We start from the raw sequence: 22,860 nt of genomic DNA on the forward strand, positions 1-22,860 counted from the left end.
AGGCTGAGGTGGCACTCTTCAATAGAAACCCCTATGTGGATATAGGATGGTTGTTGACTGAAAGATAATGCTCAAACCATCCGGTTAGGCCAAGTGGATTTTACTGGAACATCTTATGTTCAATGACAAATTAAAAAATAGTACAATGATAACGTGTTTCGAGGTAGTAATCTCTTTTTCAAATCAGCTGTACCTATCTGTAGGAGCTACTTACACAATGAAAGCACAGTTGATTTGAAACAGAAGTTCATACCTTGAAACACGATATCTTTGTACTATTTGAACATAAAATGTTCCAATAAAATCCACTTTACCAAACCAGATAGTTTGAGCATCATGTTTTAGTCAACAGTCATCCCATATCTGCATATGGGGTTTCTATTGAAGAGTGCCTCCTAGGTCTCTATAATTCCTCCCTGCAACTGGATGCAGTGGAAACATTTATTTACAATATTGTGCCACTTGGAATCTGAAGGATCCCCAAGAAGAGACCAGACGGAGCAGCCTTCACTTTCCAGCTTCACATATCTATTAAGTGGTTGTGGAACACAACCCGATAAGGTGAGCCCCAAACCACCTGGGAAAGAAGGGTCTTTTGGGCCATGTTGTAAACCTAACTGGTTCTACACAGGAAGCGCATTTTTTCTGTGGTCATATCTAGAGATGAGCAAAGCTCTCAAGATTCATTTTGTTTTGAATTCAGATGACTTGCGTCCAAAATTAGTTTCAGGTCGAACAAGTTTGATATAAACCACATGTTAAAATGGCTTAAGACAAAGTGTATAACACTGTCAGGGCTCCTAAAAACTTATCTATCCAATTTCTGGCACTCTAAGGCAAACATAGCCAAAGTTATGTCAAAGTCAATGTCATCTGTATGTCTATGGAAAAACAAATGATGAGCAGAGGTTACAAACTCTGTTTAATGATACACTGTGCTAATAGTCGCTTTTATGCATTTTAAAATTTGAAACACTCTAAAAAGTTACACTTTTGTTAATGGAAAAGGTGCTTGTCCATGTTTTTTTTTTTTTTTTACATGGCAGCTATATTACAAAAAGCACTGATACCTCTAGAGAGGCCTTAACAACCGCGTTCCTCGAATCGATCCCCCTACCGTCCCTGACGCCCTCTGATGCATCTTCTCTCACAGACCCTATCTCCCACCAAGAAATCAAAGATGCCATCTCCTCTTTTCCCGCAGGCAAAAGCCCAGGCCCCGACGGGCTACCACTTCAATACTATAAGGTTTTCCAGTCAGAACTGGTCCCTCATCTAGCTCTTATGTGCAACTCTCTCCTCCAGGGGGCCTTCCTTCCCAGACAGGCCCAAGAGGCCCACATTACTCTTATACCGAAAGAAGGTAAAGACCCAACAGAATGTGGTAGTTATCGCCCGATCTCCCTTCTTAACATGGATCTTAAAATATGGGCTAAGATCTTAGCCTCAAGATTGAAACATTTGATACCAGACCTCATAAATCCGGAACAGTCGGGATTTGTGTTGGTAAGGGAGGGAAAGGATAATTCGCATAAACTCCTTCACGCCATCACCTACGCCAGAAAAACCGGTACTGCACTAGCCCTATTAGGACTAGATGCAGAAAAAGCATTCGATAGGGTAGATTGGGCATTCATGAGCTCGGTCCTTCGAAAATTTAACCTACCTTCTCAATTCATTTCCGCGGTATTTACCCTGTATGACCAGCCGAATGCCCGATTAAAAGTCAACAGTACACTCACTCCTAGCTTTGATATCCGCAACGGCACTAGACAGGGCTGTCCGCTCTTGCCCTCCCTATTTATACTCACCTTAGAACCCTTGCTACAAGCTGTAAGACTACATCCAGACATAAGAGGCCTTAAAATAGGAAATACTTCCCTTCACTCTGCGGCATTTGCGGACGACGTCCTCTTTTTGCTCACAAACCCAGAAACAGAGTTACCAAAAATTCTAGATCTATTATCTACATATAGCCAGATCTCTGGGTACAAAACGAACCTGGACAAATCCGAAGTCTTGAATATCAACATCCCCTGCCACAGGCTACTTCGCCTGAAAACGCTTTCTCCTCTCAACTGGACTAACACTGCAATTAAATATCTAGGTATTAAACTTACGGCAGACCCTTCTAAATTATATCAAGAAAACTTTGTCCCCCTCATATCGTCTATAAAGGCCACGCTAAATAACTATTCAGTCCTCCCTTTTTCCTGGTTTGGCCGACGCAGCCTGATCAGAACTTACGCATTACCCACCATTCTATACCGGCTTCACATGGTCCCTATCAGGCTGCCGACTCCTTTCTTTCGCTCCTTAAATGCAACATTCACGAGTTTCCTATGGAAATCCAAACGCCCGCGCCTCCCCATAAAACTCCTCATGAAAAAGCACTCTTCTGGTGGTATGGGCCTACCAAACATATTTGAATACTACAGAGCGGTCCAACTAAAAAGATGGATAGAGTTGGCGGTACCCACAGCAAATCCCGTTATCTACTCAATGTCTTTGCACACGTTCGGCCCGCAAGCCGTGGCGAGACTATGGCTACACATGTCTCGTGGACACAGATCCAAATCTGTAGATCAACTACTTTATGGAGCAGCAGAAACCTGGGAATCCCTTAAGGATTCTTTAGCGCCTGACATATCCCCCCTGACACCCCTCGGGATTCTGCCGTACTGGCAAGGAGAAAATAGCGACGGTCCAACGCATCTTTGGAAAAAACTGTGTCATCACTACGTTTCAGATGCTCTAACAGATGCAGGCGATTTTGACGAACAAAAGATAGTTACTCTCTTGGGCACAGAACCTCTCTCCTTTCTGCATCGTCTACACCTTCAAAGAGTTACCCAAAAATGGTTTAATCTACATTCAGTTAGAACGAACTTCACGCCTTTTGAAAGGGCGATAATTGCAACGAACAAACTCATCCGTAAAACCTCCTTTGTTCTGGCCAAATACGTCGCTCCACCTGTTCTATCCACACCAACCTTCTTAACCTCTTGGGAAATGGATCTCAACCTTGTGCTCACAGATGAACAGAGAACCCAAGTTCTCACGCATTCCCACGGCTTTTCGCCTTGTGTTCGCCTACAAGAGGGCCACTATAAGTTGCTCACTAGATGGTATCATACTCCACAATGGTTATATAGGATGAAACTTTCAGATACAGATCAGTGTTGGAGATGTCAGACTGCGGTGGGCTCCCTGCTACATATATGGTGGCAATGCCCAGTCATTGCAATCTTTTGGAACGATGTTCAACATATTATTAGAAACTGCACGTCTTCCAACTTCACACTCTCCCCTGAAATGGTGATACTATCCTTGCCCTCCTCAGACTATACTCCCTCTAGGAAAAATCTCGTTTCCTATCTCATATCAGCGGCCAACTCGCTGCTCCCATGCAAATGGCTAGATCCCTCCCCGCCCACGAAAACTGAATGGATTGGAAAGGTCAACCAAATCATGAGATTCGAAGAACTCACTAGTTGGCAGCATAGACGTCACGACAAGTTTATGAAACTGTGGTCTCCCTGGAGAAACCTGAACCTGTAACTTATCACTTGCGCTACCTGGCCTTGACATGGCCCTGTGCATTGATTGAAGAGAATTGGGTTTCCAGCGGGTCGCGCCCCCTACTCCTACTCCCATACCTTTCCTCTGATTTATCTTCCCCCTTACCCTCACCTTTTCTCCACTTTGCTTCACGGCCTCTACTCTCACTCCACTACTTATCCATCTCTCCCCTCCAGTCCCCTCTCATTTTCTCTTCAAGCCGACCCCCCCCCCCTTCTAAATCTGACGTCACTTCCCCTCTACATCTGCAACTCATTCCCCCACTCAATCACGTATCAGTTCTGAACTTCCCTTATCCCACAAGCTGTGGCTCCCTTGCTTACTGGAGTCCAGCTGTCTAGACCAAACTATATCTGAACCCCCTCCCCCCCCCAGACATCATGCCTGCCGTCCTTCCCCTCTCCTTCCTTCCCAGAGTCACATTTATGACAGGCACATATCTCCTTCTTCCTCCCCCCTTCCTTGTCAAGATCCACACACTCATGAAGACGTATACCTGAGTGCTGGGGGTTCTCTGTCTGTATGACCATGAGACTCTCATCCGTATTAACAATTGTAACCTTTTACTTATACTGTGAATTGTACAATATTAAGATTCTATTGCATAATACCTTGTACCTTTTGACTCTCGCTGTTTGTCTTAGAATGGTACTTTATCTTTGTACTACCTGTTTGTATATGCCTATTTTCTTTAAATAAAACATTTAAAAACTTTAAAAAAAAAAAAAAAAAAAAAAAAAAAAAGCAATGGTTTAGTAGAAAAATAAGACGTTGTGAAGACCTGTAAGTGCTACAGACTTGTTATTTGGGAGGAAAATGCGTGGCTGTGAGTCAATTGAAAAGTGATGAAGAATTGACTTTACAAAATAAAAACACCAAAAGTTATCCCTTTATAAGAGCAAATTTGAAATGAAAATAGCTTTTTTTTATGCTAACACTGTGGCACCAACAGTATGCTAAAGTGGAATGTGATGGACCAGGCAGTAGGACATGCCTGGCTGGTGGTGGTGCCTGTGACAACATGAGTGGCAGTGCAGCATGGAATCATAGGATAGACTTAGCTGCAGGACATGTTTGGCTGAATGGTGGCATGGATGGTAGCTGTGGCAATGTGTGGCTGTTCAGCATGACATAATATGATGGATAAGGCCGCAGGACATGTCTGGCTGAGTGGTGGCAGTGGTGGAAGCTGTGGCAACATGTGTGGCAGTGATGGATCGGGTTCAGGACATGTTTGGCTAAGTGATGGCAATGGTGGTAGCTGTGGCAGTGCGCAAGGCATGATATAATGGATAAGGCCGCAAGACATATCTGGTTGAGTAGGATAAATGGTGGTAGCTGTTAAGAAGTAGCAGCCAGTATCAGCAGCAGTACAGTAAATGGAACATAATGATAAAGGTAGACGGTGACACCACTATTCAGAGGCGTCAGCCGGTAGTGCAAGATTGTAAATAAAGGCACTATTTTCTGCTAGATCCTTCAAACAATATTCGTGTATATACAATTAATGCAACTCTTCTCGAAACTCTTTTCAGTAAAATCTAGTGACTAGTTTATCGCAGTGTCTCCATATAAAACAGGCAGGCTAATAAATCTTATTATTCAGGAAGCACTCCACAGAATGGATTTCTCTAAAGGAAATTGTTGCAAGTATCTTTCATCAATAATGTATGTATATGTTCCACAGCAATATCTCTATTGTACTGCATGAGTGATCTGCATAGAGTCCGCACAAGGTGTGAAAGGGAAGGAAGAATATTCTGAAACTGCCTGTTTGACATGCAAAACCACATTATAAACACAAGCTCATGTTCTATTTGAGATAGGAGATGTTTTATTCATATATACAAAAAATAAAAAATAACACACCAAGAACGAGTTGCTGGAATTGAATGAAACTTTCTATCTGTGAATATAGTGATGATATATGTAAGGGGGCGTTCACACTACCGTCGGTGTCCGACAGGTAGTGTCCGCTTCTAGTGTCCGCTCAAAATCTGGCATGGACATTAGGAGCGGACACTAGCTGTGTCTGTGGCACTTGTCATTTATTTAAATGGCGATCGGGTGCGTTCTTTTGCACTCCGTGCTTGTCCTTCACTGTCCGCAAGTAAAGATGTCCGACTTTTCAAGCGGACAGAAAAACCTGACATGTAGGGTTTTTCTGTCCGCTTGAAAAGTCGGACATCTTTACATGCGGACAGTGAAGGAAGGGCACGGAGTGCAAAAGAATGCACCCGATCGCCATTTAAATAAATGACAGGTGTCACGGACACAGCTAGTGTCCGCTCCTAATGTCCGTGCCAGATTTTGAGCGGACACTACCTGTCGGACACCGACGGTAATGTGAATGCCCCCTAAGTAATTACATTGAAGGGATACGTTTATTGGGGAAAACTTTTGAATTCAAAGAAAGCTTTAGTATCTTGTTGGGCTTTGTCTGAATGCAAGATAGGACATGGTTGGCATGTAAGCATTGTAAGTTGTAAGCTTGCAATGAATCTAGTGACTGGGCAGGCCAAGGAAGTGCTGCTATTGGGTGAAGATATTCCTGGGAACCCTGACTGGATGTGGGCGAGCAATATCCTGCTAAAAAAATGCCTGTTGATAGCCATGTCATGCACATATCGCTGAGCTGGTAGTCTTCCTCGTAGTACTACTAGGGGTAACTGACTTCCCAGATCTTCAAACTAGCAGTCGGGGCAGTCTCTCACTCCTAGACTGATATGGATTAAAACCATATCATTTTAGCAATGAATGCAGGTTTTGTTTGGGATCCATACTCTAGTCAAGTGTTTTTCATCATTTTCAAGTCAAGTACCCCCTCATGACAAAAGCTCCAGTACCCCCTCATGGACATTGTGGTGTCTATTATGTGATGTATCCAGTTCTTGATCTCAAATGGGAAAAAAACTTGTGGGGGCACCTGTGCCAGATACACACTAAAAGTTCTGACTAGCTTTTCATTTATCATATTAGAGATTAGAGATGAGTGAGTAGTATTCGATCGAGTAGGTATTCGAACGAATACAACAGTATTAGAAATACTTGTACTCTATTGAATACTACTCCTATTCGCAGTAAAGATTGCATACATTGTATAGCATTCGGCCAATCAATGCTGGTTCTGCAGCAGGTTCATCTTTGCTAGTCGGGTGAGCTGGCAGCTTACGGTTATACGGGAGATGACTTTTTCTCATAAGAATGCATTGACCAATGTTGATTGGCCGAATGCTATACAGTGTACAGCATTAGGCCAATCAACACTGGTTCTGCCGTAGACTCGTCTGTGATGAGGCAGAGTCTAAGATCGGACCACAGCAGTCTTCATTGTGGTCCGATCTTAAAGGAGACAGTGGCTGGCTGTCAATGACAACAAAGTGGACGCCGTGACACCAAATTTCCTTCTGATAAGGAAATGGTCGTGCAGAGAGTTGAAGGTGCCATCTGTGTCTGGATGGCGGACTAGAAAACTGAGGGAGCGTTAGCTCACAATGGCCTAGATGGTCAAAATGGTCATCTATATTTTACTCAATCCAATGATGCCCCCTCTCCAAGTCTGTCAAATGGACAAAATGTCTTTGAGTGTGTAATAGTGGCAAGTCTTTCACCCAAAAGTAGCTTCTGAGAACCTTTTTATAGGGAAGCAGGGGAAAAACTTTTACATCCTTTTAAGGCAAGTCCCAGTGTGTAATTGGACCACATCTGTAATGATCTTTATATCTTTATTTATATATATTACATAACTGCAAGTCGAGTTTTGCTGCAATCCGATATTCTATTTGGGTTTGTCACTCTTTGTCAATGAGTGTACATATTCAGTGAGGGCCAGGATCCGATTTGAGAAATACTGCAGGCAACAATCAGTTTGTTAAATAGGAGTACATTTTTTTTTTTTTTTTTTTAGTTAAGGCCCGTAGGGGGACCTAGCCAAAAAGTGATGTAGTAAAAACTGTGGCAGAAATATGTTTTTTCTCACAGCACTTTTCAAAGAAGACTTTCTGCTTCAATTATACTTTTACGGAAACCGCCAGCATTATAAATGACATGCTGTGATTTCCAAAAACACAACAGTTTTGGAAATCACAGCAATTCTGCTGCGGGTATTTTTCTTCAATGTTTGGATGGGATTCGCATTTTTTTTTAACACTTGGGGCCCCAACCTTAAAGTAATCTCAGTTAAAGGTCTTGTTCTCTTACCATAATCCTGTTAAGGAGCGGTTGTGTGGTAGACATTTATAAAGTTCTAAAACTTCTTTATCTGCTAATTGTGTCCATCCAAGTCTACAAAAAGCAAAAAAGTCATGGTTAGTCATGTAACTAATGTAATAATATTTGGTCTGAAGAAATAATACATCCTCTTATATAGAGGTTGGATATTAAATAGTAAAAAACACACAAATTATAGATTATTAACTAGTCCATTGATAGTCCTACATCAACAAAGCAAAAGAGAATCAACCTTGAATAAAAATAAAAATTATCCGTAGTTGATGTCTTTTAACCCCTTAAAGACCAAGGGCGTAATAGTACATCCTGGCTGCCTGGGCCTTAATGCAAACAGATATACTATCTGGACATACTATCAATATCTGAGCGGGTGGCATCATGAGTGGTGTTAGCTGTAACTGACAACTCATTTATCTGCAGTTGGAGGTTTTCTGTAGCTCGGAGTCTGACCAATGACCCTGGACTGCCAGGAGCCTCCATTCCTGGTTCATCCAGCCACCGGATGTCAGAAGTCAGCCTATGCCTATGCATGTATACACGTGTAAAGTACAAAACCAGCAATCAGAGCATCGCTAGTTCAGGTCCGCTAGTGGGACATTTAGAAAATTTGGAAGAAATAAAATCAAAGTATATTAAATAAAATTAATAAATAAATAAAGCCCCAAAATGCCCCTTTATAAAACAAATTATATAAAAGTGAACCCTAAAAATTAATAAAACCAATACATATTTGGTATTACCACATCCATAATTCAGGAATATGTCATTTCTGTGCATAACATGTTGTGCTCAGCTTGTATCAGAGACAAACACTCCAAAAGCTTTTGTGCCCGGGATACACACTTAACAGTTTTTGGAGTGCGTGTCTCTGCTGACATAAGCTGGGCACAACATATTGGGCACCTGAAATGGCGAATCTCTGGAAAAATTGTAATTTTCACTTTTTATTATCAGCTGCACATTCATTTCTGGAAATAAAATTCATGCAACACTCAAGGGTTTAAAATAGTCGCTACACCACTTGATAAATCCCATAAGTGGTGTAGTTTCCAAAATGGGGTGACAGTGCAGATTCCACTTTACTGGCAATTCAAGGGCTCTTCAAAAGTGGCATGATGTCCTAAAAGCAAACTGTCCTCCGGAAACCAAAATAGTGCTCTTTCCCTATCGTCCTCAACAGCGGCACAATGTGGGGTATTTCTGCCCCTGTGTGCTGGTAGGACAGGCGGATATTTAATTAGCCAATAAGATGCGTGGCAGGCCCTATAAGAGGGCACAAGAACCTCCCCTCTGCGTGTTTTTTTCTGTCCTGTGTGGACAGAGGACAGGTGTGAGGACTTGTGTCCTCTTACAGGGCTCAGCTGTTGAGCTTGATGTTTTTGTTCAAAGTCACCCTCTTTCCTAAGGAAAGAGGGTGCTAGTTAGCCTGTGTTGGTTTTTTCCCCCTGAATCCTCCTTCTCCCCTCCCCCTCCTTCCCTCCCCTCTCCTCCTTACCCTTTCAGCGTCTGTTGAGCGCTGATCCTCAGTGCCGCACCACGCCACTGCGTCCGTGGTTACGGCGGGTCCGTGCGGCAGCCGGAACTTCTGTGTATGGCTGCATTCACGGCGGCCGCACTTTGCTTGCGCTCACTTCCGGTTTTGACCGGAAGTTCGCGGCGCGGCGGCCGCAGCCAGCCCTATCTTCACTTCACTTCAGGCTCCACTCCCAGTACTCGGAGCCCTAGCGGAGGAGAGGGTGAGTGTTCCCCTGGCTTGGGGATTGCTGGGGAGGGGAGATAAAAGTCTTTATTAACCCCTGTTTGGGGTAGTGGATGGGAGCGGTTAGCTCCTCCCATTTCCGGCCGGCCAGGTTAAAGGTCAGGCCGGCCGTGTCACTTGTACCTTCCTGCTGCACCTGGAAGGCTGTGCTATTGTTGTGAGTCTGGTTATTGGTCTCACTAGCTTAAATTGCGTTTGTTAACCTTGAGTCTGGTTATTGTCTGTCACCTTTACTGATCCGGTCTTCTGAACCTGGTAAGATCTACCCTTTTTTAAAGTGCAATGGTATGATGCATGGTGACAGTATTGCATGGTCTATTATCTCTTTATTGCAGGATATGTCATCCTCCACTACCCCTCCTGGGGATGGTAGGAGGAAATCCTCTGCCAAGAGGAAACACCTTTCCTGTTTTAATTGCGACACACCGCTCCCTGATGGTAGGTAGCGTTTTAAGGGGTTGGTCCCTTTCATGTGTTGTGGTCCTATAACTTGCCTATTATTTTTAGGCTATGAATGGGCCCGTTGTCGCGGGTGTAGAGGTCCTCCACCTGTGGAGCCCTCTCCCAGAGATATGATGGCCTGGGTCAAGGAGATGGTGAGTTTGGGCATCGCTTGGGTAAATAGGTTTTCCCTTGCTTGTATTCTCCTTTTGTTTTGCAGGATGATTCCCTCAAAGGAATCCATGCCACCTTGTCTCAGCTCACCAAGAGACCATGCCCTGAGCACCGTTCCTCCTCCCTGCCACCTTTGGAACAGCTGCGGGTGGCAGAGGATGATTCCTCTGAGGACGACTCAGTAATTTCCGGCAGACCTGTGTTCCACTATGAACAAACAGGCAGGCTGCTGAAGTCCATCCGGTCTACAGTGGGCCGAGATGTTGACGGGGAAGCCTCCACGTCTGCCTCTGGGGGACATATTGCCTTCCATGCGGACGCCACGCTGTCCGACCTTATGGCACAGCAGTGGAAACAGCCAGAGAAGGGACACTCTCTCTCCAGGATTTTCAAGACTCTGTTTCCTGTTGACACTGCCCAGTGGGATTCCTGGGGGCCTCCCCCGAAGGTGGATTTGGCCGTAGCCAAGCTGTCCCGCAGAACCCTGGTGCCCCTAGAAGATGGTTCCAATCTTCAAGACCCTCTGGATCGTAGGGCGGACTCTGTTCTAAAGAAGATCTACTCCGCTTCCTCTGCACAAGCCTCTGTGGCCATAGCCTCCTCCACGGTTGGCGACTTTCTGCGCAACCGTTTAGCCGCCTTGGAGCGGGATATAGACGCAGGCGTGGATAGAGATGAAATTCTGACCTCTATGAAGAGAGTTCATAGGGCTGCAGATTATCTGGCGGAAGCTTCCTGCCATCAATTGAAGATCTCCGCCAAATCTATGGCGTTATCTACCGCTGCCCGTAGACCCCTGTGGCTAAAGCCTTGGCGTGCAGATTTTGCATCTAAGGCAGCTCTCTGCGCTCTCCCCTTTGAACCGGGAAGAGTGTTTGGCCAAAGTTTGTATGCCATTATGGAGGGTTTAGCTGAAGGTAGGGGAAGGTCCCTACCTCAAGCATCCAGGGGCAGACGTGCTCCCTCTAGAGGCAGAGGTTCTTCCTCTAATTATAGACGCCCGGCTCAGCAGCGGCGTTCTAGATACCGCCCTAGGGGTGCCGGACGTGGCGCTTCCAAGGAGGATGCCAAGAGGAAGCCTGAGTTTTGACGTGGGGCTGCTCCCTGTGGCCCCTCTTCCTGTGGGAGGACGTCTCTCCTCCTTTTTCAAAGCATGGTCCACCCACATTCAAGACCCATGGGTGTTGAAGATTATACAGCACGGGTATCATATCGATTTTCACCTTCCACCTCCAGATCGGTTCGTCATCACCCGAATCCTTCCACCTTCTCAGCAGTCCAGTCTGGAAGCCTCGGTCGCCGATTATGTTACCAAGGGCGCCCTGGAGAAGGTACCAGCCTCAGACCTCGGTCTGGGAGTTTACTCCCCCGTCTTTCTGGTCCCCAAAGTCACCGGGGGCTGGAGAATGATAATAGACCTGAGGTACCTCAACCAGTTTATCAGAAAGAGGTCATTTCGAATGGAGACCGTGGATTCCGTAGCTGTTTTTCTTCAACCAGGAGAGGTGATGGTTACCCTCGACTTGAAGGACGCTTACCTACATGTCCCTATTGCTCCTTCCCACAGGAGGTTCCTCAGGATTGCCGTTTCTATGGCAGGCCACAGGGAGCACTATCAGTTCACAGCTCTGCCTTTCAGCATCACATCCGCCCCACTGGTATTCACCAAGGTGATCGCTCCGGTCGCCGCAGCCCTCAGACTTCAGGGTCTTTTCATCGTCCCTTATCTAGACGACTGGCTATTGAAAGCTCAGTCTCCTGCTGCCCTCCTCCAGCAGCTCAACCTTGCCACCAACTTCCTACAAGAATTATGATGGATTATCAATTGGGAGAAGTCCGAAGTCGTTCCATCCACCCGAAGGAAATTCCTCGGTTTTTTAGTGGATTCAGAAGCGATGCAGATCTTCCTCTCCCGTCCAAGAAAAGAAAGGATCCAAGCCAGTGCACGATTCCTATTGTGCACTCGGCAGGTAACCATCCGCACCGCCATGAGAGTTCTGGGCCTGATGTCATCCTCGGCCAGGGCAGTCCCTTGGGCTTTATGGCATTTGCGTCCCCTACAGATGGAAGTGTTGAGAACCTGGAACAGGTCTCCACGGGGACTGCACAAGAAGATCTGCCTTTCTCCCGCTACCCGTCTTTCCCTCAGATGGTGGATACACTTGAAAGACGGAAGGTCAATGGTCCCGACATTGTGGACCCTGTTGACAACAGATGCATCCCAGTGGGGATGGGGAGCCCATTGTCAAGACAAAACTGTACAAGGACGATGGAGATGTCCGGAGCTGGGGTCATCCAATCTCAAGGAACTCAGAGCAGTGTACCTGGCCCTAGTACACTTTGCCCCGGAATTGAAAGGCAAGTCAGTCAAGATCCAGTCAGACAATACGACGGTGGTTGTTTATATAAACAAACAAGGGGGCACCAGGTCACCAACCTTGCTGAGAGAGACGAATCTCATATTTGCCTGGGCAGAGAAGAATCTGGTCCAGTTGTCCGCTGTTCACATAAAGGGCTCCCTGAACATAGTAGCGGATCAGCTGAGTCGGGGTATTACCGTATCAGGAGAATGGTCTCTCAATCCAGACATATTTCAACAGATCGTCCAGAGATGGGGTCTCCCGGAGGTCGATCTTATGGCTACCCGACTCAACGCCAAGGTAGGGACCTTCTGCTCCCTGTACCAGGAGGACAATCCCTTGGCAGTGGATGCCCTGTCCATCCCTTGGAGGTTCAGGCTGTTTTACATTTTCCCTCCAATTCCAATCATACCGAAGGTATTGATAAAAATAAGACAGGACCAAGCCTCGGGAATAGCCATAATCCCGTTCTGGCCAAAAAGGGCTTGGTTTGCTCAGCTCATACAAATGAGTCAGGGCATATATTGGAGGCTTCCCCCACTCCCAGACCTGGTAACCCAAGGAGAGCTGAGATGCCAGGATCTGAGGAGACTCAACCTGACAGCCTGGAGGTTGACCAGTCCCTATTGAGAAATAGAGGACTGTCACAAGCCGTCTTGAAGACCCTATCCAGCGCCAGAGCAGATTCGACTAACAAGAACTACCGTCGAATAAGTAACATCTTTAATGCCTGGTGTCTGCAGCATCAAGTGGACTCCACCGATCCCCCTACGGAGGCGATCCTGGACTTCCTTCAAGACGGACTAGACAGAGGTCTTGCTGTGGCCACACTCAAAGTACACGTAGCGGCCCTGTCCGCCTATCTGGGGAGGCGTTTGTCTCAAGATTCCTTAGTGAGCACCTTTATTAAAGGGGCAACTAGGCTGAGACCGGTGGTAAACACCCCTGTCCACCAATGGGACCTTATTCCGGTCCTAAACGCTCTATGTGTTCATCCATTTGAATCTTTGGAGGAAATCTCCCTCAAGTCATTAACCGGCAAGATGGCGCTACTATTGGCAGTAACAACTGCCAAACGGGTTGGTGAACTACAAGCCTTGTCCGCTGAGGAGCCATATACCACCTTTTTCTCTGACCATGTGCAGCTCAGGTTCCTCACGGGTTTTCGTCCCAAGGTTCCATCCGCTGTAAACAGAAACCAGATAATCTCCCTTCCGGTATTTTTTCCTTTCCCTTCTTCTGCTGAAGAAGAAAGATGGCACAAACTGGACGTGGTCAGATGCCTACAGATTTACTTACAGCGCACTCGCCCTTTTAGGCGAACTGAAAACTTGTTGGTCAGCTACACGGGGAGAAACAAGGGCGCCAAAGCCGCTAAAGCCACAATATCCCGGTGGGTTACCGAGACTATTAAAATCGCCTATACCACCCAAGGTTTGTCGGCTCCAGCATTTCTTCATGCCCACTCAACCAGGGCAGTGTCCACCTCTCAGGCAGAAAAAAGTGCCTTGCCGGTGGATCAAATCTGTGCAGCGGCCTCCTGGGCGTCGGAATCTACCTTCATCCGGCATTATCGCCTGAAGGACCAAGTGGCAGATTCCACTGCTTTTGCCCATACCGTTTTAAGTTCGGTTATGGGTTAATCCCACCCATCTTGGGGACCTGCTTGCTATATCCCCACATTGTGCCGCTGTTGAGGACGATAGGGAACGAGTGATTATGAAGATAATCTTGTTTCCCTTAGTCCTAACAGCGGCACAAGATTTCCCACCCTGGGAATCATATCTTATGTCTAAAAGCTGTATATAAATATTATGGAGGTACTTTTGTATTTACACGCAGAGGGGAGGTTCTTGTGCCCTCTTATAGGGCCTGCCACGCATCTTATTGGCTAATTAAATATCCGCCTGTCCTACCAGCACACAGGGGCAGAAATACCCCACATTGTGCCGCTGTTAGGACTAAGGGAAACAAGATTATCTTCATAATCACTCGTTCTCTACTGTGTCCAGCTGTGCCCAAACATATGGCATTAAGTACATTATCCTAAGTACAAGTGTCATTTATTTGGACATAAACTGCTGTTTTGGCACACAACAGGGCGCAGATGTGAAGGAGCGATATGTGCTTTTGGAGTGCAGAATTGTATTGTTGGGTTTTGGAGACCTTGTCACATTTACAGATTCCTGAAAATTGCCCCTACAAAATGGAGTCACTTCTTAAGGAAATAAAATTTACCGGCGTCTTCAGGGCTCTGCAAAAAAAAAAAAAAACATTGCATCCAGAAATCCCTCTAAATCTATATTCCAAAATCCTAAGGAGTAACTTCCATCCACATATATAACTCTTTTGTACTCAGGATAGCCCAAAAGTTTTAGGAGTGCGTGTTTCTGATGACACAAAGTGGGCAATGAAATTGCACATATTTCAAAATTGTAAATTTCACTTTGTACATTTATTTTTGGGAATAACTCTTAGGCTTAAAATAACACTTTGCATTTCTGCAACGTGGGGCCTTAGCCTTAAGGAGACGTTGCGGGAAAAATCGCAGCGTTTTATAGTTCAAGCAAAGGGGATGGGGTTCATGTGAATCTCATGCCCACTTTGCGAAAGAAATCACAGCGCGGACACGCTGAGATTTGCAAAGCCGTTGCAGCATGTCAATTATATCTACGGAAATGCCGGCGGCTATTCCGTAGATATAATGTTAAGAGAAAGTCCGAAGAGGAAAACTCTGTGAACTTTCTCTTCAAAGCACTGCAGAAAGAACTGATTCTTTCCGCAGTGCTTTAGCGCTACGATTATGGCCTGTGGGGCCTTAGCCTAAATGGGTTTTCCCATCCCAGTGGTTGAGCAGTCTGCCTGCAGTCCGTTCTTCTCACTTCCTGTATTATTCTCCCCCTCCTCCCTCTTACTGACTGGGCTTGAGAAGGATTACAATACTTATGCAGATCAGATAATATGCTGATGCTTGCATAGAATGGGCTCAGTGTTATCTGTGTGTTTACATAGAGAGATAACAGACTGGACTTTATCTGCAAACTGCAATTAACTGAACGAATGTCCTGCAGGAAAGAGCAGTGAGTGAGTGATATCATTTGTCCTATATATCTCTTGTTATAGCAATGCTGTGTAAACAATAGGAGGAATAAGTTCACTTAGCAGGCAAACAAAGAAGAATTTCTAAAGCAATAAATTTAGGAAAAGTCTTCAATTTACATAAGCTACCAGTATAGATGGGATCCTTGAGATGGAACAACCCCTTTAAATCCATATAAATTTGCATGAGTCCACTGTTATGACCAGATTTAATAAACAATTATTACATAAAGTCTTCTTGTCTTTGATTCAGTGCTATGTCTATGATTTCAGTGTTATATTACTACTGTAATATTTATCGCCAGGCATACAGAGTACACATGACACAGTACAAATTAGGGCAGGGGAAACACACACACACAACATACACACCTGTCCTTTGTGCTCTGGTGCTTCCCAGCATGGTCTAGTCCTGCTACTGCAAAGTTTTCTTCTGGAAGACGCCCTCGCCGCACATCACCGCTGAGGCCAATAAGCGGCCTAGTAAGGAGACCTGGAACAGCACAGCCAGTGAGGACTTCTGCCACAAGAAGACATCGGAGCAGCAGGACTGGATTGCACTGGGAATCACCAGAGCACTGTGGACAGGTGAGTATGTTTTGGGTTTTTTCACTTCCCCCTAAGTTAAAAAAAAAAAAAAAAAAAATAGATTATCCTTGACAACATCTTCAATTTTGAAATAAAAAATAAAATATTTTATACAAACTAATGGTGTGTGAACAAAGTCCATGGTGAAAACTATGACATTTTTGCTTTGCTTACATAGAACCAGCAAATATTCCAGCTAATGACGCTTGTGGAATACATGGAATACATTACTGGGAAATGAGGGGACTGAGAAGAGATTGTGGCTCAGATGAAGCATCTGCCAAGACAAAATCATTTATGTATGACTTGTGGAACCGTTGTGAATGTTCAACTTAGATAATAAATTGTTCTTAAAGGACAAGACTTGAAAATATTCTCTAATATTTATCATTTAAAGCTATAACAATATATATTTTTTTATTAATTGTAAAGTGTCACCTTATACAAAACTGTAACCATCAAAATTTTGATTCATAAAGACGTTTTCAATTTGGTCCATAGAATAGGTTATCAATATCAGATCGCCTAATTCCTAGCTACCCCACTGATCAGCTGCCTGAAAGCGCTGCAGGGTTCGGCAAGCACTGCATCCTCTTAATTGTGACTATCACATCAAGTGCAGCTCAGCCCTATTCAAGTGAATGGGATGGGGCAACAGTACCGGGCACAACACACAATGAATAGCAATTGCCCTGCAATGTGATCAAACAGCAGATTCAATGGATACGTGACATATTTACGTATTTGGGAGAAATTGTGTAACAAATTGTGGGGTGCATTTTCTCATTGAACCCTATGTAAAATTAAAAATGTGGGGATGAAGTGACATTTGATTTTTTTAAAAAATGTAATTTCTCATTTTCAAGGCTACTTTTAATAAATCCTACCAATTATCTTTAGGGTCTTAATGCTCAGTATAGCATCTAGATAAGTTTATTAAGGGGTATAGTTTCTAAAATGAGGTCACTTTTTGGGGTTGCCATTGTACTGGTAGGCACTCTGCAAATAAGACATGACACTATTCCAGCAGAATTTGCCCTCCAAAACCAAATGGGATTTCTTGCCCTCTGAGCCTTGCCGTGTGCTCATACAGCAGTTATAGGGTATTTCTGTATTCAGGACAAACTATGTTAGAAATGTTGATTTTATTAGAAAATATGCAATTTCTCATGTTCACTGCCCAGTGTTAATTTCTATTTAACATCTGTGGGATCAAAATTCTCACTACACCCCTTGATTAATTCCTTGAGGGGTCTTGTTTCTAAAAAGGGTTAATTTATTGGGGCTTTTTTTTTTTTAATGTAGATTGTGGGCCCCATATAGGCCTCACAATGTACACTTTACCCTATCAGTATGTCTTTGGAATATGGGAGTTAATCCACGCAAACACATGGAGAACATACAGACTCCTTGAAGATGTTGTTCCTGGCAGGATTTGAACCCAGGACTGCAATGCTGCAAGGCCACAGTGCTAACCATTGAGCCACCATGTTGCCCCCGGGTCTTTTAGCTTTTTATGCTATCTCAGGGGCTTCGCAATGCATTTTGATTCCCAAATAATCTACCCTCTAAAAACCCAATGGTGCTCCTTCCCTTCAGTGACCTGTCATGTGCCCAAATTTCAGTTTACATCCACATGTGGGGTATTACCATATTCAGGAAAAATTGTGTAACAAACTATGCGGTGCTCTATGTCCATTAACCTCTTGCAAAAAAAAAAATGATAAATGTGGGACTTATTGGGAAAAAAACTGCTTTTTCATTCACATAGTGTAAAACTATAACTGGGGGTAAAAATGTTTACTATGTCACTTCCATTTGGGGTTTTTCCTCTATTATGGTACCTCCATGGCTCTGGAAATGAGACATGGAACCTAATTACTATTCCATAGAAACAGGGGATAAGGTGTAGCTTGGGGAGGTTATGACTGCTGGGACCGCCACTGCTTATGATAGCGAGGATGCTTTACTTGCTTTTTCTGAATGTAGTAGTGGTCGGACAAGCATGCGCTCACTCCATTAATTTTAATATTGGCAGGGGATAAACTTATGTGATGGGAAACCCCTTTCATTGAGAATGCACACACATATGGGACAAACTTTTGACAGTAAGCATAGCACCCCTATTTTTGCTATTGATGATGGTCCCAGCAGTCACACCACCCAGACATGTCTATATCTATGGCATATCAGTAAACCAATGCACAGATGAGTATTACAAATCCAGCACCAGCACTTCTATAGTACTGCAGAAAACACAAGTCACAAATCCCTTTAGATTACATTAATACAGAAATACACTGATCATCTCAGCATTACTGTAGCTCCGACACACAAGTATTTCTGTAGTCTGTGTGATAAAAGCCTGGGGGTTTACACTAGAAACCATAGCAATGCACCTGAGGTGAAGACCAACAGAAGCTCATTGCTATTAATGAATTCCTGCATGAACCAAGAACACTGGACTCCAGCCATGATGTATATTTATAACTGAATGGGGAAATGAGAGTATACGTATTTCTCTCTAATAAATAATATATCATATATGATGATTTCTGGATTTATTTTTAGAAGAGAGAAAAATAATGCCTGAGATAAAAACATGAGGGAAATTGTTTGCAGAGACTTTTGTACAGAGGCTATGTCACCATAGAAACACAGTGGTTAAAAAGTGGGCTAAAAATAACATGAAATATATTTATTGCATGTCTTGTAGAGCTGTAATCACACTGCATTTAGCACATCCGAACAGTATATTGAAGATAGTAGTAGTAACATTAATAAGTAGCTTATCCATTTCCTAGGAATTTTAAAGACTTTGGGAGAGATTTAGGAAACTGTCTGAAAAGCTTCAACAACCAATCACAGAACATATTTTATATATTATAACAATTAATAGGCTTATAGATTTATGAGTGTCGGTGCTATCTGGCATTGCGTTGATGCGTCATCATGTTGACACGCTGGAACTTGTTTACACACCAAAGTGAGAACCAAAATGGTTTTTTTTTAACCGGACACAAAGTCCTGCATGTCCGATTTTGTGTCCGGTTAAAAAAAAAAACGGTTTCGTGGTGGAGAGCACAAAACGCTCACCGGCGCTCATGGCCGGACACTTTTCAAACCCATTCAAATCAATGGGTTTGAAAAATGACTGCAGGTTTCCATCTCCTGCCCAGTTTCGGGCAGGAAACGGAAACCTGCATAACGGAGACCCCAGGCGCAGATGTGAACGAGCCCTTACCAGATACTCCTACATTTAGCATCTAATAATGACCAGAGCCGGATACCACTATATACCACAATACAGTTCTGATAGCTATTTATTATAACATTAAGACATTTCCCTAATGGGGTATTGGATATAGGGGCTTTATAAAGATACGACCCACCATACCATTGTTAGAGTGGCCCATCTATCCAGGAAATATAATCCCAAAAGGATGCCACATGGGTAAAGTGGGAGGGAAAAGGCCCCGAAAACATAAAACTATTGAAAGAGGGGAGACAAGTGTATGAATTGGGCCCCATTGTGGAACCAAATGGTCCATACGGTTCTGGTATATATATCAAAAGCCACCAAAAATACAAGAGTTATACACTAAAATAGCATCTTAAAAAAACAGCAATTTAGCAATAAGAGGTAGTCATAGGAGAAGACTTATATATGTGAGGGCAATACCCCTAAAATGAAACAACTGAAATTCAACTATTCATTTAGGCCATATGGTGACTAAAAGATCCACCGAGCTTTCCTTTGAAGGATCATTCTTAACCAATCGCCACTACGCAGGGGTTGTTTTCCCAGGTCAATCCAGATAAACTGTATGCAATCCAGTTTGCCATTATGTGTCTGGGTCACATGTCTGGCAATGGATGTGTAATGTGCATTTCTGATGTTACCCAGATGTTCTCCAATTCTACTTCTGTTAGTTTTTCCCATATATTCCATCTGATATTGATAAGTGACTTTATATATCACACCTCTAGATAACATAAAGTGCCTATTGTCAAAAAAGTTTTCTTTCTTTTGCAGAAGAACCGTGATACTATGTCTAGAAAAGGACACGTGACACATCTACTACATCTAAAGCAGCTCTGAGGAGGACCACGTGGATCTAATATTTGATGAAAAATAGCTATGAACCACTAGGTCATGGAGAGACCTTCTTTTTCCAAACATGATCTGGGGACATCATCTACAACCTATCTAATATCAGAGTCTAGAGTTAAGGGAACAATTTCTAAGTCTAAGATATTGTCCTTTAGGGATGCCTTTTCTATGGGTGTAGGGGTAACTACTTTACTATTGCAAGAAGGAATTGAATGCTGTTTGTTTTCTGAAAAATTCTTGCATTTAAGATATAATCTCTCTTTTGTAATTAAAACAGCAACAACAAAAACAAGAAATTGTTTCATGGGTAAAAGTCCGACCAGGGGTGAACCATGGTTTTCTGCCGTCTGAAGCGGACGTCAGAAAGCCGTTGCCCCCCCCCCTCCGGAGGAGGGGGCGGGGCAGAGGGGGCGGGGCAAGCGGAAGGGGGTGGGATGGGGCAGAACGGGGGCGGGGTCAAGTGGAGCAAGCGTCTTTAGCAGGGACCTGCTCTCTGCCTGAGCGTGAGAGGCGGCCGCTGGAGCAGTGCTGCTCCAGCAACCTTCCCAATCCACTGCTCAGTGACGGTGACCCTAAGCCAGTCCAGGACAGCTTGTGCTGGACTGGCTTAGGTCAGCAAAAATGCTGCCCTCCCCGTGGCCCTAGCATAGCACCGCCTGAGGCGGTCGCTTTAGGTCGCCTCATGGGAGGTGCAAGCCTGTCTTATGACAGGATTCCAGTGAAGTAACCCAATAATGGCTGCTCCCTGTAGCATCATGCCCGACCTTCCAAGAGGCCTTTGTTTTGCAATGACGCTGGGATTATTACCAGGTATAGTCTCTCAATCGAGGACAGCTGTTTCGATCTAATTGGATCTCTTCAGCCCGATGTAGAGAGGACTATAACCTGGTAGAGGTGAGAGGCTTAGACAGGGTTAAGGGGATATTGTTACTCCTTAGGGAGAGACCACCATATAGGTGTGTGGAGACTTGTTAAGCCTTTAGCACTCCACTTTGCAAGGAACTATGGGAAGAATATGCAAATCTGCCTTCCATGATGTAATTAGGAAGACAGTTGCTGCCTCAGTGTTGCAAACCAATAGAGGGCGCTCACTGGAATGTGCAAGCCTGTCTTATGACAGGATTCCAGTGAAGTAAGCCAATAATGGCTGCTCCTGTCTTCCTAATTATATCATGGAAGGCAGATTTGCATATTCTTCCCATAGTTCCTTGCAAAGTGGAGTGCTAAAGGCTTAACAAGTCTCCACACGCCTATATGGTGGTCTCTCCCTAAGGAGTGACAATATCCCCTTAACCCTCTCTAAGCCTCTCACCTCTACCAGGTTATAGTCCTCTCTACATTGGGCTGAAGAGATCCAAGTAGATTGAAACAGCTGTCCTCGATTGAGAGACTATACCTGGTAATAATCCCAGCGTCATTGCAAAACAAAGGCCTCTTGGAAGGTCGGGCATGATGCTAAAGGGAGCAGCCATTATTGGGTTACTTCACTGGAATCCTGTCATAAGACAGGCTTGCACATTCCAGTGAGCGCCCTCTATTGGTTTGCAATACTGAGGCAGCAACTGTCTTCCTAATTGCATCATGGAAGGCAGATTTGCATATTCTTCCCATAGTTCCTTGCAAAGTGGAGTGCTAAAGGCTTAACAAGTCTCCACACACCTATATGGTGGTCTCTCCCTAAGGAGTGACAATATCCCCTTAACCAGAACAAGGACATCATTGATTTAGCCATGCCCAGAACCCACTGCATGCACAATTCTCTTACCACCAGCCCTGGAGCAAATTACCCATGGCAATGCCCCTGAGCTGATTGTTATATTTCCCATAGAAGAGAAAAAATTGCACATGAGGGAGAATTCTAATAAATCCAAAATAAATTTGTTATAGATATGGTGCTATACACCTCTTAAGCACAAAAAATGGTCCACTGTCTCCATATCTATGGAGAATAACCGGATCTCCTCGTCTAGTGTGACATTCTCCAATTTTCTTAGTTAATACAATGTGTCCTGATCAAAAGAGATTACAAATGGTAGTAGGATGATGGGACTCGCTGACCAAGCTCCTATGATACAGGTTGCTAGGACAAAAAATCCTAAAATATGAAAGTGGTAATGCAGCAATACCTGCAAGTGGCACTGAATAATGACAGCTTGTAGATAGCTTTTGTATAGATTGTATCCACCATTGTGAGAGTCATTAGCCATTATGTGCATGCTGTATACCTTAGTGATTAGGTCCCCTGAAGATTGGCTCCGAAGTTCCATGAAATGTGTAAGGACTCATGGGGATTTTCACTAGGGGCAATTTTGTGCCTTTGCAAGGGAAGGTGTTTTTTGACACAGATAGACTGTTTGAGGGATAGTATAAGGACTGACACTGCTCATCCATAGACCTATGCTTTGGCTGTTTACTCCTGCCGTCCTCATATATTATAGGGGTTTAGTTGGAGAATAATGAATAATACCAATCTATGTTTATAAGCCGGTGATTGAATTATCTTTCATTGTTTG

At 44.1% G+C, this 22,860-nt stretch overlaps 1 protein-coding gene across 1 annotated transcript in view; it reads right to left on the bottom strand.

Annotated features, from left to right (window-relative positions):
* Nucleotides 1–22,860, bottom strand: part of LOC142217394 (NACHT, LRR and PYD domains-containing protein 3-like) — an 89,470-nt gene that overhangs the window by 12,626 nt on the left and 53,984 nt on the right. The window contains exon 5 of the mRNA XM_075285624.1: nucleotides 7,783–7,866. Within this exon, the coding sequence (XP_075141725.1) occupies nucleotides 7,783–7,866 (84 nt within the window). The remainder of the gene's footprint in view (nucleotides 1–7,782; nucleotides 7,867–22,860) is intronic.

Source organism: Leptodactylus fuscus, chromosome 1 (assembly GCF_031893055.1).
Source record: "Leptodactylus fuscus isolate aLepFus1 chromosome 1, aLepFus1.hap2, whole genome shotgun sequence".
NCBI lineage: Eukaryota > Metazoa > Chordata > Amphibia > Anura > Leptodactylidae > Leptodactylus > Leptodactylus fuscus.